The sequence below is a fragment of the Cydia splendana genome, chromosome 18 (assembly GCF_910591565.1).
Source record: "Cydia splendana chromosome 18, ilCydSple1.2, whole genome shotgun sequence".
Classification (NCBI taxonomy): domain Eukaryota; kingdom Metazoa; phylum Arthropoda; class Insecta; order Lepidoptera; family Tortricidae; genus Cydia; species Cydia splendana.
In genome coordinates, this window is record NC_085977.1 from 8,777,058 (window position 1) to 8,796,308 (window position 19,251).

At 38.0% G+C, this 19,251-nt stretch overlaps 1 protein-coding gene across 1 annotated transcript; it reads right to left on the bottom strand.

Moving 5' to 3' along the window:
- Positions 1-1,934: 1,934 nt before the first annotated feature.
- Positions 1,935-17,307, bottom strand: LOC134799650 (uncharacterized). The gene is made up of 6 exons (XM_063772090.1): positions 17,130-17,307; positions 14,283-14,465; positions 12,535-12,691; positions 11,356-11,499; positions 7,042-7,255; positions 1,935-3,082 (listed from the first exon to the last, which is right to left on the bottom strand). Exons 1-6 carry the CDS (start codon positions 17,305-17,307, stop codon positions 2,102-2,104), a joined length of 1,857 nt encoding a protein of 618 aa, XP_063628160.1. The 3' UTR covers positions 1,935-2,101.
- Between the last annotated feature and the right edge of the window lie 1,944 nt (positions 17,308-19,251).

Here is a 19,251-nt window from a genome sequence, read left to right on the forward strand (position 1 = left end):
GAAGGTGAGAAATGACTTCACCCTCTCTCCGAAGCCGACAACCTAGTCCCAAATCCTTCAGCAGGGTGCTGAGGGGATTCAAAGCTAGGCAGAACCACAGGGGACTCAGACTGTCGCCCTGAAAGATTCCTCGCTCAATCCTTATAAAATCCTGCGGGCCAGGGCGGTCATCCCGGCCTCCTGGTTGACGAAGGACTGTGGTCCACTGTCTCATACACGCGCTTAGGAAGGCTCTCAAAGCTGCATCAACTTTATACAGCTCTAAGACCCTCCCCAACCATGAATGAGGCACCGAATCATAGGCCTTCTTGTAGTCAATCCAAGCGGCCGAGAGGGCACCCTTGTTCCGCCGGATTTGTTGGCAGATGGTCATGTCTATGAGGAGGAGCTCTTTAGTACCACGGGACCCAACCCTACATCCATTTTGAGCGGAAGCCAGAATATTGTTTGCGACAATGTGCGCGTTGATTTTTGCTCTCAAAATGGATGTAAGGAGCTTGTAGAGTGTAGGCAAGCATGTGATGGGTCTGTAGTTCTTCGCTTCCGTGGTACTACCGGACTTATAGAGCAGGAAGGTGACACCAGTTGTTAAGGAAGGTGGGAGAGAACCAAGCTCGAGGGCTTGTTGAAATTGTGCTGCCAAGCAGGAGTGCGAGCATCGGAACCACTTTAGCCAGAAGTTGTGCAATCCATCCGGCCCAGGACTTTTCCAGTTCTGGGCCGTGCGGATGGCACAACTGACGTCATCGGGGCTGATGGTGACTGCCCCCATAGGTTCGATGGACTCGCACTCACGCTCGACAACACTCATCCAACCCCCCTCGGTGTGTCCGACAGGCACCGACCAGATGCTACGCCAGAAGTCGGTCATGGCAGTAACATCCGGCGGCTGCGTGTCGGGCGTACGAAGGTTGGTTTCCTCCCACTTTCGGTACACCTTACTTTGGTCACCTTGAAAAAGGCGATTCTGCTGAAATCGATCCACACGCTCTCTGTAGCGGCGAATACGGTTTGCCCATGCATAGACTTTCTGCTTTAGAAAGTCGATGCGCTCTGTGACATTGGCCATGTAGTCGCGGGGCCTAATATCCGTCCCCGCGAACGCCTGGTTCACAAAGCGCATTACTCGGGGGCGATTGTTTCCCCCCCTGAAGCAGATCAGCTTTGCGATGAGAGTCCTAAACGAGCTGATACGTCGCTCGATCCGCGCTTGCCATGCAGGGACACCTCCGACGGTCCTAGGTGCACGTTCAGCGTCCGGGAACTTGACGCGAGCAACACGGCACGCCGCGATGGCTCCGCAGTACATGATCGAGTGCGTATCATCTAAATCTTTACTAGTCCGCAAATGTGGTATTATGTGTATATTTGTTATTATTATATTTGTATAAGTTAATTTTCTAAAATTTTGTTTGTTAGTATAAGTAGATCAAATCCTTAACTTATCAAACTAGATCTAATTTACTCGGTTATGAACTTATTAAAAATAGAATACGCCTGTTAGAGCTTAATAAACAAGTAATATAAATTCAATTTTTGAGTACATAGAGTCTGGCGAGCGAGTCGTGTCACAAGCAATTTTTTAAAATTCTTTATATGGAAACTTTTTTTCCTATCAAATAAGCTGTCAGTTTCAAGCTGTCATTTAATTTCATAGTAATTTTATTGCCAGGTGCGGTTTTTATTGAAATTCCCGCGTTTTTTTTGTGCCACGACTCGCTGGCCAGACTCTACCTAAGTAGCACACATGTGTATTTCTACACATATACTCGTAGATCAAGAAAAAAATTTAAAAAGGTAAATTCAAATAAACTTTTAATGCTACTGCGTAGGTACCTAGTAACTACCTAAGCTAACAAAAATAAACATGTATTGACTATACGTCCTAGACATAAATAAAAACAATAAACTGTAATGGTTACTGTATGGCTTTAACCCGAAGTATTTTTATTTTAAATACCACTTCAGCTTCAACAATTAGTTGTCAAGCGGACCCCAGGCTCCCATGAGCCGTGGCAAAATGCCGGGATAACGCGAGGAAGAAGAAGAAGAGACCACTTCAGCTGTTTCTATGGTTTTTTGTCATTAAATGTTTTACAACTTATTTCGTTTCACCTTGCTTTGGATCTTCGCTTCTTGATTTATTTTTTGGGGTGGACCTATCGTCATCGTCATCATCATCACTACTCCGACGAGGTTTGTCTTTGTCCTTTGATTCTTTTTGTTCATTTTCTTCATCTTTTATTTTATCGTTTATTGATATTTCATTTTTTTGGGCTGACCTATCGCCATCGTTTGAATCATTGAAGTCAAAATTCTGAAGTTTCTCAGATTTATTTTGTTCATCCTCTTCATTTTTTTTCTCGTCTTCGTCTTTTTGTTCATTTAACTTGTTGCTATTTGATTCAACGTTAAATCGAACATAGGAACGAGTACTAGACAACACTTTACTATTTTCTTTAGTTTTAATTGCACTTATTTGTTTTTTTACCATTTTTTCTTTATATTTATCTGTATTGTCGTTGTTTCTTTTTATGTCATCTGATTCTTCAGACTTAATCTCATCTTCAGTGTCACGAATAATACTTTTGTTTATTAAATTAGTCTTAATTTGACGTTCGAAGTCATTGAATTCCTGGGTCAGTCTCTCATGAAGTTTTTGAGTGAATTCTTTTGCAAACGTTTTAGCATTTTCATCATCTGTGTCTACGTGCATTTCTTTTTGAGTGTTTAAGGCTCTAGTACTAGTAGGAGTTATTGCACTACTACCTAGTACTGGTGTGCCTACGTTCTTCAATAGGTCATGTAAGAGTTCATGAATATACCTCTCAAGTAATCTTTGTCTTTCTTCAGGGACTAATGATAATGCAGAAGCGAATATCTGTCTATCTATATTTTTCGCATTAAATTCACTTAATTTTCTGTCACTCGGTAGTACCAAAAGTTGTGGTAAGGTTTGTTCGTTTCCTTTCGCGTTTGTTGTAGCGAATAATTCCTCTTCTGAATCTTCTTCGTCAATGTCAGTTTTGTAAGGCTTTGCAGCCTCTGCATTAAAATAATTAATCTGCGTTTCATGCTTTTGCTGTAAGTTAGAAAAAAAACTTAACTAATTAGGAGATTACGGCACTTACTAGAGTCTGGCTAGCCAAAAATTGTTGACAGATATTTCGTTGTTGTATCACCCATTCTAGTCTCGGAGTAAATATCTATGGAGCGGCCATTAACAGGCGTTCCCCTCTGCAAAAAGATCGCGGCCGCCGGTCAAGGAGGTTATATAAAACTAGTTGTCACACGTCATACGCCATTCAGCAAACGTCAGTCTAAGCGGAATGATAGGAGCCGAAAATGCCGAATTGCAGCGTTTTCTCGTGCAAAATGAGATCGGAAACGTCTAGTCTACAAAAAGAACACGTTTCTTATCATATGTAAGTACTATTACATCTAAATATTATCAAATAGTGCATTAATTTTGCAAATAACTAAAAAACATTGTCAATCTGACAGTGATACCAGTGATATGATATTAGATCTATTTTAGGGTAATTCTAAAGAAGACTTTCTAAATATTAATTAGGTACGAGTAGAATTTCAAATAGGAAATATTATGCGAAACTCTGCGTAGGGGGCGCGACTACCACAATCCATCACAATCTGGGGGTCCGCCGCGGAACAAGAAAATTTAAATTTCGTTATCTAACCTCTCTATCACTATTGCATATTTGAGCGATAAAGAGAAAAGAGAAAATTTACTAGCTAGCTTAGTGCTACACTCTGGCGGCAGAACATTGCAGTAATATGCCCTATTTGCGTTGCTTTTTGTTATATGTGACGTTCTATGGAAAAAGGTACCTTATGGCGGCCGGCGCTTATTTCGCATGGCGCCGCAATAATATTGGACCGGTGTTAATAATAGCGTAAGCGCCAACCCCCATAAGGTACCTTTACCCGTGGGACGTCACATATAATTTATGTAACACATTATTTTTATATAACACCTTAGTTTCATATCAACCTAATCTATTTAATCAAATAAATAGATCTATAAGAATAAAGAAAAGGGGGACGGGGGATCAAAAAGTAGTCGAAAACATCTCGCGTGATTTGTGCACAACCCCTAAATAACGTAAAATTACCGATAGACTCTTTTTTTTAATTAATTTTTCCTTTAGTTTCTACATATAGCTGGTCAAGCAGATCTTGTCAGTAGAAAAAGGCGGCAAATTTGAAAAATGTAGGCGGGAAGGGATATCGTCCCATAGAAAATTTGAATTTCGCGCCTTTTTTACTGACAAGATTTGCTTGACCAGCTATATATTTTTATTTAACATGTCAAATATTTTATTAATATAAGGTATTTACGGCTGTCACTTTCCTTAAATAGGCACTTTTAATTTATTACTCTGGTATCACCGTACCAATATTAGTGATGGGACACCATAAAAACCAATATCGGTAAAATCGATATAAACATAATGAATAATATACAGATGGTCATGATGCCTAGCGAACACCAGCCATATCGTACAAACCTCAAGGAGTGATATTCCTAGGCAGATGATGATCTGCCTAGTGACCACCAGCCATATCGTGCTAACTTCAAGGTGTGATATTCCTAAGCAGATCGTGAAACGCCGGCATGTCATGATCTGACTAGTGACCACCAGCCATACCGTTCAAACCTCAACATTTAGGCATATCGAATAAGCAGGATGTCCTAATTTTAGCAAATGATAACCATTGAAATGGCTTGACAGCCTACTTATAGTACGTGTTTGGGTAGCGTATGATTTTAGTACCTACCTAGTACCTACGCATTCTGCTCCAAATGTCACATAGAATGCAGCACTAGCCGTGGCAAAAAATGCAAAAGGCAGATTATTAAATGGCGGCGTTTCATGATATGCCTAGGAATATCTCGATATGCCCGATTTTACGATCTACCGCCGATATATATACTAATTATCCCCTACTCAATATCCCTTAAATGACATCCTATGGCCGCGTTTCATCTCTGTCATCAGATCTGCATGCTCGATAGTATATTGCATTGCTTTCAGAAGTAAACCAACATGTAAAATATTAACTAATGAACTGATAATAAAAAATCATTCTATATCAGCTTGCAAGATTCGCCCTAAACAAATTGACAAACTATTAGAAATAACATCTAAATCATCATAAGTTAGTAAAATGCTGGTACAAAGACTTGATATTGTATGTCTTTCCCATCACGGAACAATGGTGTTCCGGACCTTTGGGAGGCGTGCGCGGAGCCGAAGCCAACACGTAGAGGCCCTTTTGACACTTTAATGAAATGTAAGGGGTACACCGAGCGGAGGCTGCCCTTGCCCGTGTCATGGGACGCACGCAGAGGCAGCACCCGCCAGGGTGTAAGGACTATTGAGAGTTGATGGAATCTAAAATGAACTAGGTTATTGGGTGAAAGCGATGGACTAAGAACTGAGCTATGGGGTAAAAAACCGGACGCCTGCCTAATAAAACGGTATGCAATTTTATTTCCGGCAGACGGTGACTCGCCCTCACAAGATGGGCCCCCACAAAAAGCGACATCTAGGATGGCTCAAGGGCAACACCGGTGTGAGCGGCTCAGGGGTGTCGAGAGGTGTGCGCCGCTTTCTACCCAGTGGCTATTAACAGCCACTGTGCCAACTCGCGTCTTATGCATATTTCACTTCCACCCCTGGAGCTTATAGCTCTAACGACTCCACTCTGGCCGGCCGGCTCAAGCCAGAGGCAGAGAATCCTGTATTGTATTATTATTATAATTGATAAAATCAGAAATTCTTAAATCTTTAAATTAAAATTCATTGTCAATTTTATCGACAATATTATCGGCGCGTCCCTCGCACTATCTAGGTTTACTTAGAACTGACGTCATCTCGTTCACGGACAGGGTTGTCTGTGTTTGTTCTTGTACTTGTGTGAATATAGTTTTTGCTAGTGTTTGATAATTTTGTCGTGTGCGTGTGTAGCGACGCATGCTAAAAATGCATTAGTGTTAACATTATTTGTGTGCGTTACCTCGTCCCCCGCGCCAAAAACGACAGACTTTTTCAGATAGAAATTAGTGCGCGTCTCTACTCCATAGATATTTACTCCGAGATTCTAGTCTATGATTTAAAAAAAAGCTAAAAAGACAGTTGTCAATTTATGTCATTCATTCAAAACGTTTGAAATTTATAAGGGGGTTATTTTAAATAATATTAATAATGTCTATACTGAGTGAGGTTCGCTAACAATTATTTAAGCTCGTGAATAATTACGACAATGTGCGAAGTCGACGTGTATCGTTGTATAACGAAAAACTCCAATGTTTACAACTCCTAAACAAATGTAAACAAATTAAGAGGTTGGTGCTCTATAAATATTTTGATACTTAGCATTTAGCATATTTGGCATAGTACTTATGTATTTTTTTTTGGTGATGGATTAATATTACGGTATTATCGAGCTAGGTCTTATTTACACTACATTTCATTTTTCGCCTTGTTACAATGGTATATGGTGAGAAAGTGTTAACATATGTTTTTATCGATGACTGTACTTTACATAGTCGTAGAAATTATGTGAGCTGACTTTGAGTGCACGTCAACGTATATTTAACTTATATCCTTAGGTACCTTAAGTGTGCACAGAAAATCTAAAATATTTTCTAGTATCAAAACTATAATTAAAGTGTGGCCCGCCCAAGATTTTTTGAATTTCCCGTCATACATTTGTGTAATATTTCAGTAGCCAGACTCTATACTCTAGGATAATATGTACATATATTATGAACATGACTGCAATACAATAAATAATAATACAGACTCAGCTAGTACTGAATGTACCTACTGATGCGTGTACTTGGTCGACAGTTTTTTTTTTATAATATTGAGTCGTGGAGAGAATCATACACCTACAGCAAATGTGTGAAGCTACACTAAGCTAATTTGACAAGCCCGAACTCATCTAGATGACTAGACTCTCAGGGTAGTCTTACTAACTTATTGTTCATACGCTACTTGCTAGAGTAGTTACCAGTATATCGTCTAAGTTGCCGACGAGTTGCGCCCAGACGTGCACTAGCGTGAAGTCGACGGCGAGCAGCACGCGCGCCACGATGAGCATCGTCGACAAAATCCAGCAGATGGTGTGCAACCACGCCGAAACGATGCTCAGCACCGTTGCTTGGTACACGCCACGGATGCGTCGGTTGTATGCTAGCGTGGCCACGTTTAAAGTGAAACCCCACCTACGTTATTCAATTCATATAGCTAGGATAGAATGCAAGAAAGTCATTTGTAATTTGTGCACGTAACATAACTAAACTATAAAGATCTCTGTCCTAACTTCCTCAGTTCTTTAGGGCGACTCACATTAAAGTTGCTGGATCGTTACTTTCAACGTGTTAATAGCATAGGTAGGAGCAGGGGCGTATTTACCCTAGGGCCATCCGGGCCATGGCCCGGGGCGCCAACCTCCAGGGGCGGCATATGCCAACCCCCAGCCAACCCCCAGGGGCGGCATATGCCGCACCTGGCGGATTGCATTTTGTTTTTCTTCCTTGACTTCTGGGCAGCGAAAAGTATTGGCCCGGGGCGCCAAATTTCAAAATACGCCCCTGGGTAGGAGATAGAATATAAACAATAGTACATTGTGCAACATGGGGCGTAAGTTGTAGAGAGTAAGTTAAATCGCGACGGCTTGCCGGAGCGATTTATAGACTCGAGTTTGCAATATTATTACGCCCCGAGTTACACACAATGTTTTTCATCACACTTGCGATACAAAAATTAAGTATATAAACAAAAAACTGTTAATTATGGCACTAGAAACTTCACAACTTCCTAGGGAGAACGCTTTTTCTATAACTCCCGCTAAACCTGCGTGCAATTCCACATTTACTGAGCGAGTGTGATGAAAAACATTTTGTGAACTCCATGCGATACACTTGTACCTGGGTGGATTTCAAAATCCTGCGAAAACTTATGGTTCGGTCTTTATAAAAAAAACTAGTAGGTTGTGCGAGTTGCAACTTTTTTATATATTTTTAAGAACTATTTATCTTCATGTTCCTTCAATTACCATCTCCAATAACTTAATAGCTTTTTTTATATAAAATGTTTTATGATGACTTTAGACATCACCGTCTACCGGAAAAATCTGAACCTTTTTGTTTGCAGTGAAAATTATAGCATACCTATCGTACGATTGCGATTTTTCTTTTACTTATATCTTTTCCATGTTGTTGTTTAACACATGAAAAAATATGCAATAATTCCTTCACCGAGAAAGTACATTTAAAAATATTTAAAATTTTGTCACGAATATTCGTCAACACCGTCATGGTAATGTCAATGTGAGCTTATCTCCGTGTATGAACAACGAAATACCGCTAAAGGTCCTTGCCCTATTTTTCACTTTAATATAGAATGCCTAAAATGATTTCACTATAAAGTCACATGATTGAATCGTGAGAAATATTACGAACAAATTTGTAAAACGTAGTTTGTCACAACAGAGCATCATCACCGTTATGCTTTGGTTTAAAAAAGTTACAAATGATATATTAGAAATAATTATTGAAATGAATGGCAAACTACATGAAGTTTATTGTGTAGCATAGACATTAACTACTATTATTCGTATTCTAGAAATAAAAACAAGAAACTCTCAAATCGTCAACACCATACCCATCATCACCGGGAAAAAATTACGACCGGTGATGATTTCATGTGTATGGTGATGACGATTCTCAGAAACTTTTCTAGTTATTTTGCTATAATTCATTATGAAATTAAGCTGTATGTTTGAAAAACGTTCTCTATGTCTTCTAACACTATATAATGTCTACCTTATAAATGTAGAATAAATGTAGAAGAAGATATGACTATTTCTTTCACACTAGAGGATGGTTAGTTTTTAAATAACATTTTGACTGAAGTAGGCAAAATTTAGGTCACTTAGAACTTAGAACATACAAATGTTTATTTTTTATTATCTAATAATGTAAATCGTGCAACTTAGAGTCTGTAATTGCATGTTAGTCGTGTTAAAACAAAGTATTTAAACAAGCAACATATATTAAGTTTTAAGCGACCATAGGCTACAGTACTGGCTCACTATCGTGATGGCCTTATGTTTTTTGATAATATTATATTAATTGATGTATATAATTACAGCAATTAATAATTATACCATTGGGTAGTCACCGGACCCAATACCTAACATTTTGTAATTTATGACTTGCATTACAAGTAGGGGTCTTGCAACTTATAAAACACTGATTATATATTAATGTTTAGCTATTAAACAACATATATATGGATTTAAATCATTATAGCTATTTTTAAAGTTAATTTATAAAACAACAAAAATACAAACTTATGCAATGAATCAAATTATCAAAAAAAGTAATATATTATAAAAATTAAGCTCACTGGTAAGCCAGCAATTTTATAATATGATATAAATACCAAGTTATGCAGTAGATAAAAGAAGATGCGGGTTTAAACTGATAATAAGAGTACAATATTGTTAATATGATTTAACATTGAAAAAACCCAAAAAAATAAATGAATACATAAATTGCCTATTTCGGAATATAAATTATTTAAAATTATACAATAAAAATACTTGTTATATATTTATTTATATGAATAAAATGTATTTTTTATAATTTTCTAGTTTATTAAAGTTCTAAAGCCTTACAATTCAAAAAAGTTTTTGTTTTTTTAATACGTTTTTAATACATATATAAATTAGTTCCCAAATCGTCATTACCGTACATGCAGTGTCATTACCGTACCGTCTATAAAAGAGTCATTACCATACCATGATTGTCATCACCATCTTGCGTTTTTATTTTCCGAAAGCGATAACTTCAAATATAAGCCACAAATGATTGTATAAATTCCATAAATATCCTCAATATACAGCCCCCTATTACTTTACCCAGCTAGAATCGTGTTAAATTAAACATTTAAAAAAAATATTTTTTTGTATGGTGAAATTTTTTGTGATGAAATCCACCCACCTACAAGTGTATCGCATGGAGTTCAAAAATGTTTTATTTATATTCTATCTCCAGAAGTTTTATGCTTGATAAAATGGGTAGATTTTCAAAGAGAAGAAAGTAAGGTTGTATTAGGTACCTAAGTACCTATCTTCAGCTGACTGTACACTAAAAGATTTTAATTAAATGAAAAGAGCAACGTACCTACTCGTACTACTTCCTCACTTAACTATCTTGTACGACCGGTCTGGCCTAGCGGATAGTGACCCTGCCTGCGAAGCCGATGGTCCTGGGTTCGAATCCCGGTAAGGGCATTTATTTGTGTGATGAGCACAGATATTTGTTCCTGAGTCAGGATATTTTCTATCTATTTAAGTATTTTTATATTATATATATCGTTGTCTGAGTACCCACAACACAAGCCTTCTTAAGCTTACCGTGGGACTTAGTCAATTTGTGTAAGACCGTCCCTATAATATTTATTTATTTATTTTAAGTAACGTTGTAGGTATTCGCCGGTAAACCTTGTTGTGGCATAATAAAGTTATTGTATAACGCATCAGAATGCCTTGACCGTAAGGTTAGGAATATTTTGACCTTTACAGGTGTTTGTGTCAGAGTGATCTAACAATCAAGTTACTTGGATTCGATGATCACAAACCGGTAAATATGTAAAGGCCGATGCACATTCAATGCCAGTATGTTTACGTTTAGAAGAATAATTCTTTGGGTATATTCCGTCATGGATTTCAAAATCTAGCGGTGTAATATAGACTAAATATCAGTAGGTAAGGTCATTGCGGCTAAATCTATCTCCGGGAAATTTCATACACGAGCGCGTTTTTCATACAAATGTACCTACCCACTATTGTCAACATCATCGAAAAACAGCAATAATTTTATAGCTTTTAGTTCCAGCAGTCAAAAGCATCAGATGCTCAGATGAACGTAGGTTAGTTTTCCGGCTATATACGGAATTTCCTACAGACGGATTGGGAGTAAGTATATATTGTCTTGACTTACATCTTAGCTTCATGTCACATAATGTACCTACAGCGGACTATAATGTTATAGCAAAATAATTGGGTATCAATATCTACAAGCCTTGCTATCTGCCTTTAAATACGCATCTACTTCTCATTGCGATTTAAACCATAACGCTGCACGATAACGTCTAATGGTACATAACATCGGTGACGATGTGGTGTGTATAATACCGGCTAAATTTCTGCTCTATTAGCGGAAACAGTGAAGTGGCTCAAGTTTAGTTCGAAAGATTTTATTTTTATTATAAATTCACCTATTTAACTAAATAAGAATATGTAAAATAAACTTACTTTGGAGAATTAGTGGCATCGGCCAATTTTGAGCATAGATCCCGTAGACCACTGTGGGTGACCGCTGACGCGTAAAGGCACAGCACCGACATGGTGGCGCAGAACAGAAGCATGATAGGGAGCGCGCGCCAGTGTCTTTGCGCGCTGTCGGAATAAAATTTGACGATAATAGTTCTTTGTTTTACAAGGGGGTAAAGTTGTTGTTCTTAACCGCTCGTGCTAATATTGATACCCGAGTAAGCGAAAGATTCCAAAATTGAACCACGAGCGTAGCAAGTGGTTCGAGAAGTGGAATCTTGAGAGTTGCGAGGGTTTCAAGGCACGAGGGTTAAACAAATTTTGCCCCCGAGTGAAACACAAATTTTTTCACCACACCAATGCAAGGAAAATACCAACTGTAAAACATCTAACAAAATGAAATAAAATCAAATCCAAATGAATGTTATTAAATATTTATCATCCAAAATCATCATTTAAAAGTCCATTCTATCAGCCGACATGAGCAAACAACTCAAAATTTGCATAATATTATTTTGCCTCACACGTGGATAAAATGCAACTTTTTTGTTTTTTGTTTTTGAAGAGCAAAGTAAGCCTTTCCGAGCTGGTGTGGTGAAAATGTAATTGTCGAAATTGGGTTGGTCTGTTAGAAATGGCGTCGTACTGCACACGATGGACGAAAAAACAAACATCGTTATAATTTGTTAAAGCTAATTGCAGGATCTTTCATTATTCACTAACCCTTTACCAGGCTGACATTTCAGAAATGACAATAGAATGTCAGTCTTACTCATCGAAAATAGAACGCATGTTTGAAGTGCCGTATGTGGGAAATATACCCTAAGCCTGGTAAAGGGTTAACACGTGGATAACATAAAAGACGAATAGGATACTTAATTTTTAAAGGGCAATGCGGTAGGTAATTTTGTATTAGTGAAATATCAAAAATAATTCAAATTTGCTATTGTATGTTTCACGACTGGTGCCATTACCTACTTGGTAGAAGCTATGTATAATGATGCTATGTACTCGTGTACTTACCGCAATACCAACTGGCGACTGGGGACATAATGTCATCTATTTCACTCTTGGTTGGTGTTAACAAGGGTAAAGGAGATAGTATTATGACCTCAGACGCCGTTGGTATTGCGCTAAGTATAGTACAGGATGTGTACTCACCCAGTGACGTTATTTGATGTGCCCGAAGAGCACATGAGGAACATGGTGGTCCAGACCAAGCCGGCCAACCCGGACACCAGGGGCACGTAGGTCGGCAGGTAGCATACGCTGTTTTCGGCCCACTGGGTGGTCACAAATTCCACCGGTATTTCAGACTCTGGAGACGTTTTTTTAACAAGCTTTTATTAGGTCGACCTGTATGTAACTAACTATGTGTAACTAATTTAACCATCTTCCAAGGATCATAGCGTCATGAAAATTGGCAGCTGTATGTAGTTCTGATGACAATACAATATGGTACTGTCGAACTGATTTGATGATGGAGACAGGAGGTGGCCATAGGAACTCTCGACCTGTATGTAACTAACTGTAATGGAATCTAAGGTAACTAATTTAACCATCTTCCAAGGATCGTAGCGTCATGAAAATTGGCAGCTGTATGTAGTTCTGATGACAATAGAATAATATGGTACTGTCGAACTGATACAGGAGGTGGCCTTAGGAACTCTGTGATGAAACAACGCAACCTAATTATGTTAGGGGTTTTTAGAATTGTCTCGATGAGTATAAGTTGTCTGTCGTAAGAAAAGTAGTCAGCGATAAAAGCTTGTAAACAAAAATGAAATTTTTGCCAAAAACTTATTTATAACGATAATGGGAAATAAATGTTGACCTGGGCGGCGAGCTTGTTACTATTTAACCGACTTCAAAAAAGGACTTATTTTGTGTAGGTATATACCTTAGAACTCCGTCATTTCTGAACCAATTTGGAAAATTATTTTTTGTTTGAATCTTGAATGTATACAGGGTGATTTCGGGGTCGTGGAGCAAGAGAGCCAGACATCATACAGAATCCAAAGATGAGCCTAATTATGTTGTTAATTATTGTTTATCACAAATAATGATGATTATTTTCCAGATGACAAGTAGGAAAAAACATTTTTGCATACAATTTGGTGACCCTACTCAATGTGACGTCTTGTCGCTTTGCATACAGCGTATGTCAAAAGTCATAGGGTGACCATAATTACTTAGTATAACATTAATTTTAAATGAAAAATAAGAATAATTCAAGTAATTATCTTTTAATCAAATACTACCATATGATAATGTGGATCATTTACAGAGTCAGAAAAAGTGGTTCTGGATCACGACCCCGAAATCACCCTGTATAATCCCTAGTTGGTCCCGTTTTTTGTTAAAACACAGTTTTGATGAAGGGATCCATGAAGAATCCAGGGATCTCCTCAAATCTTATAGGCATAGGGTTGACATTCGGTTTGACGGCGACTTAACAATTTTAAGATTTGGCTTGGCACCGATTTCAAACGTATCAGTTTGCTAGCACATAATATATTGTCCCATTTTATAATATAAAATAATATTTTATTTTATCCTTTTTCGAAGTCGGTTTGACTTTTTTTTAGATATTTTTTTATCAAAATACCGAAGCTGATTTTATTAAAAAAAATTTGATATGGTTTTAATTTTATTTGGATACGAAGTGTCATCATCAGGCATCTCACGCGTATCAATAAGTGCGAGCGAAATGCTTAAAGAGACGCTCCTGATCGAATTTCGTGAACACCAGGTAATCAAATAAGATGAAAACCATGTAAAACCAAATTGGCGTCACTACATTGGAAAAATTTACTGTTTCTTTATTTAAAAGAAGAAGGTAGTTTCGTTTCTTTGCCATTTTAAGTATACCTACTGTATTGAAGACTATAATTGTAAATTATTATTACCTAAATCTTGTATTTCAGTCTTGAAAGAGAAGAATTCATGTACCATTCGGTGTATAGTGGAATGGGTCACGAGCTTAGGGTAGAGCACGCATTTTTCACCGAACATGAACCTTAGTCTGTGAATGCAGATTGTACAGACGGACCCGAAGACGAATGACATGAAAAATAGCATCATGTGAGCCCCTGATAACAAAAAGATGTTAAAAAAGCAACATTAAAACGTCAAAATCATGTATAACCCTCCTAATCTACTGTTATCGTCCCCTAGCCTTGGATGCAGGAATTTGACAGGAATAGACCGATGTAAGAAGTAGGTACCTAGTTGCTGATGTTTTAAGGCCCAATTAAAATTCTGTCCTCTATGCTCCGAAGCGGAAGAAGTGGTTAACACAAACGTCAAAGAAAAGTAAGGGATACAATGCATCCCATAAGAACTTAGTACTTCCGCGGAACTGAATAATTCTAGTCTCTACGAGTAGGTTCGCCATGGCAGATGACATTTCGTGTTGAGGGTGTCCCTGTACTTTTCATCCTATTTCCACTGATGAGATGCAGCAAACCATCATGTAGTACCAGACGAATCTTACAACGAAACAGGCGGTGCAACAGAACCACGTCCAATATTGTGTTGCCTACTGACTATGACCCAGTTAGAGGAGCGATTTAAATAAATAAATAAATATTATAGGACATTTTTACACACATTTATATTATATATATATATATATATATATATATATATATATATTTTATATTTTAGATTTGATATTTTATTTTTTGCATATTTTAATGTTTGCTTACTTTGTTGGTCATATGAACTAACTGATGAGGTACTATTAAAACTGTTTGTATAAAATAAAGGCAGTTGTAGTGCTAATCAGGGTTTCGTCTAATGTTTGCAAATGGTGACCCACTAACAGACGTGTTGAAATACGATGCAACTTTACGTTTATCTAAATTCGTTCAAGGAGGCTCAATAGGCTCATGTAGGTATATGGTAGTCGAGGTACCTAGGTAGATACAGATACGTAGGTATTGTTTTTGACACATTGTGATATCAAAGTAACTTTATCACTGAATCAATAAAATTAGCAACCTGATTCAAATTACGTAACGATATTATACATAGCACATAAGCGATGTTCGAAGGATAAATAAAGTGATTTAACGGTAAAATGTAAACCGCGATGACTACACGACCCACGGCCTTGCTTATTATGTCACACGACGTTGTGCAACAATAAAATTACGCACGAGATAATGCCGAGAAGTTGACGGACTAGTTTTACTCATTTCAACAAAACTCCGGATTTTCCTTTACTCCCATTCAGTTGCGATGATATCCGCGACGTGCAAGTTCTCCGAAACAAGTCTCTCGTCGCCCTCGTTCGAAAAGTGACCTTACTTACTACGCAAGAAGGATGAAATTGTGATGCTAGTTTTGGTACAATAAATGAATACTACCAAACTATTTCAACCTTAGAGCATTTAGTAACTGGAGACGTCATGGCTGTCATTTTCTGTACGAAACAGTCTGCCGATTTTTACGCGGGAGGGGACGTCAAATATATTGCTATTTCTACATGATTTGTAGGGGAGAGAGGCCCAAAGTGAGCACCTTAAGAGGAATTACGAAAACTTGACTTTTGCTCGCTTTGCCCGAGGTGGGGCCTAAAGCGGGCACAGCTTTTGGGCAAAGCGAGCACAAAGGGGGCAAAATGAGCACACTTCATTCATGCAATAACCATACAATATTTATTTGGAGATAAGGACAGAAACTACGTCGATCACATCAATATAACTCTAATGATTTGATATAGAATTTAATCAGAGTCAAAACATAAGAAATTTAACAATAAATGTTCCTTCTTACCAAACATACAACATAGGTACTTTAAATTGTCACAGCCTGGACGAAAATTCTTCTTCTTCTTAAAAACATAAACTTTTCATCAATCAAACATTTATTTTATCTTATATCTCTTGACATGTGTCACAGTAAAATGATTCAATACCAATATAAGTTGTGCAGTCTTCAAGTGCATACAACTTGCAGTATGTGGGCACATGCTCACTTTGCCCTGCCCGCTTTGCCTTTTCGACCAAACCCACATTGTACTCAAACCTAACATTCAAATATTTTGCGCACATTCATGAATATTTTACCTCAAAAAGCTAAATAACTGTCAATCCTACAACAATTAACGTTTTTCAACAACGTCCTCACAAATCCACAAAACACTCGATACATACCTTGTATTTTTCATATCTGAACTTATCAAGTCGTAATTTTGGTCACTATGACGCGCACGGTCACTAACAGCGGCGCGGCGGTGGGCAATTGTGGCAGGCAGAGCGTGGCGGGGCGGATATCTCCACGCAGTCAAGTTTTCAAGGTAAGCACCAGTGCTCGCTTTGAGCAGTATGCTCGCTTTGCCCCCCCCCCCCCCTACGTAACGTACAAATAGCCATGTCAGTCCATACAAAAGTTTGCACAATTGTGCAAGTTTTTCGGCAGAGGGGTAAGCTCTTAAAGGCGACTCCACTTATTAAATGCTCTAAGATTTCAACCAATGAGTTTTGGTCCTTTTAAGTTTCCTTCGTCATGGATTATACGTGTTGGCTAACAGAGCGCAGTATGAGTATGACATACCAAATCTTGAATTGTGCAAATGCATTGCTTGTTGCGTATAGGAACCTATAGGTATTAGTGCCTACTTCTACACAGTATGTCATTGGCAGTATAAAAGCAACAAGTAAGTAACTTGCACAATAGTACTGTTTTAGTAAACTTGGCACAGGCATATGAAAATGTTTTCTTGCTACTGCAGTGTTGAGAAAGCATACCTTTCCAGCACACATTGATTTCGCTCTCATTTCGTTCAATTAGTCTGAGCTCTTCATACAAGACAGTCTTTTGTGAGGATTTGTTATCGTCCGAGAAAATAAAACTGTTAACAATTGACTCGTCATTGCTCGATGATCCAGATCCGTAAGGTAAATCATTATTGCGGTTTAGATACATGTGCAGACGAATAAAATAATCAAAGAGTAGTATTAGTATAATTATATCTAAGCACGACCGAGGAATCGCTAATGTCTATGCTAATGTCATGTTCAATTCAAAATTATTGTTGATATCGGCATGGTAACACCAGTCTATGATTTTAAAATTTTCTTTATTATTCCGTAAAGCAGACGAGAAGTTTAGACATGCTTGCTGCTTGCCAGGTTCCGATTACGAATAAAATTATACCAAACTATAGTTCATTCATTCTTTTAAAATTATGGCTTCAGCCCATTGGGGCTATTTCGCCAGTGTCAAGGTCGTAGTAGCAGGGTAAAACGATTGAAATTGTACGGTTAGTACAAGACAGTGTACGGTGATTTAGCTCTTGTAAAGCGATAGCGGGCTTTACAAGAAACACGTGGACAACCGGCCGTTGATTCCAAAATGATGGTTAAACGTGCTTCAAGATAAATTCTCCATTCACTGCACACTACCACGTTAGTTTACTGTATAATAATAGGCTATCGATATTACACTGTAAACAATATTAATGAGCGAAAAAACAAAGCAATTGATCCCTACGCGTGCCATCAAGATGGTGCTCGAACCGGAAGTCCCAAACTATAGTTGGTCAAGCAGATCTTGTCAGTAGAAAAAGGCGGCAAATTTGAAATTTGTAGGCGCGAAGGGAGAAAATTTGAATTTTGCGCCTTTTTCTACTGACAAGATTTGCTTGACCATCTATAGTAACTCAGCACCTCTAGCATAACTTACCGCGACAGGCGCGAGAAGAGACAGATCGGCGCGACTTGGCGGCTTGTCGCGTGTTGGCAGCACAACTTACGCGCGAGAGCTGCGACAAACTTGCGATCAGGTGTCACTGTCAGAAAATGACAACGATCGCGACTTTGAACTAAAATCCGTAGCACAATGGTGTAGGTTTCAAGTTGTGAAGGGGTCAAAAGTAGCTCCAAATGGTTCGTGTAATATTACACACGGTTGCTGCGTCGCCAGTTCCTTTGTCTTTGAAGTTGGCTGGACACGCTACCGCGTGTCTAGATTTTATCCCTTTCTACCCCAAATACATAAGTCAAAATAATAGATAAAGATAAACGATTATTAGCTAGTTGAGGTTTGTAAGGGGGAGGCCTATGTTCAGCAGTGGACGTCTTATGGCTGAGATGATGATGATGATGAGGTTTGTAGCGCTTTTATGAATAAAGGGGTATTAAGTACCTACATCCTACATAGGCCATTTGTTCGTTAGTTTTTTTTTAAGTTAACTGTGAAACTGATGTTCTTTGCTGTATGATAGGCGAAATAACTTTACCTTCCATAATTCTAGGAAAACGTTGAAAAACAAGGGCAAAACTAAAAACAATATCGCGTTATTTAATTGTTTCTTTCATGTGTCATACGCGTAATAATGAGTACGGAACTCTGATTCTTAGTGCAATATTTCGTAAGTATTCTTTTAAATTGATAATCGTTATGTAACACATAAAATTAAATAAGTCACCTTAACAACATACATGAAACGAGAGATGGCAATAGAACCCAATGCTTAATGCAGATGGCTAGTAGAAGTCACGATAATTATCGCCCATCGGACACTAGGCAGGGATGTGTTGTAACAACGGACTATCGATAAGTTTATAATATTTATCATCTTTGAATTAGAGCAGATATACAATATTCAATCAATGTAGGTAGTGGTCAATTTTGTCGGTCGTCTCGAGGTTAACTAAAACAAAACAGTTACTTGTAGGCAACAGTTGCATTAATTAGCAACACCTTTCGAACACACAAAATACCTACGATTAGTTAATTTCGCATGTGTTAATACTAATTGTTTGAGCTCGTTAATTTAACGACCATAATATGTGTGGTATGCCAACCGCACGACAGTGATAATAGCTATCGATATTATCGACAATTTCATATGTGAATCAACAGCAG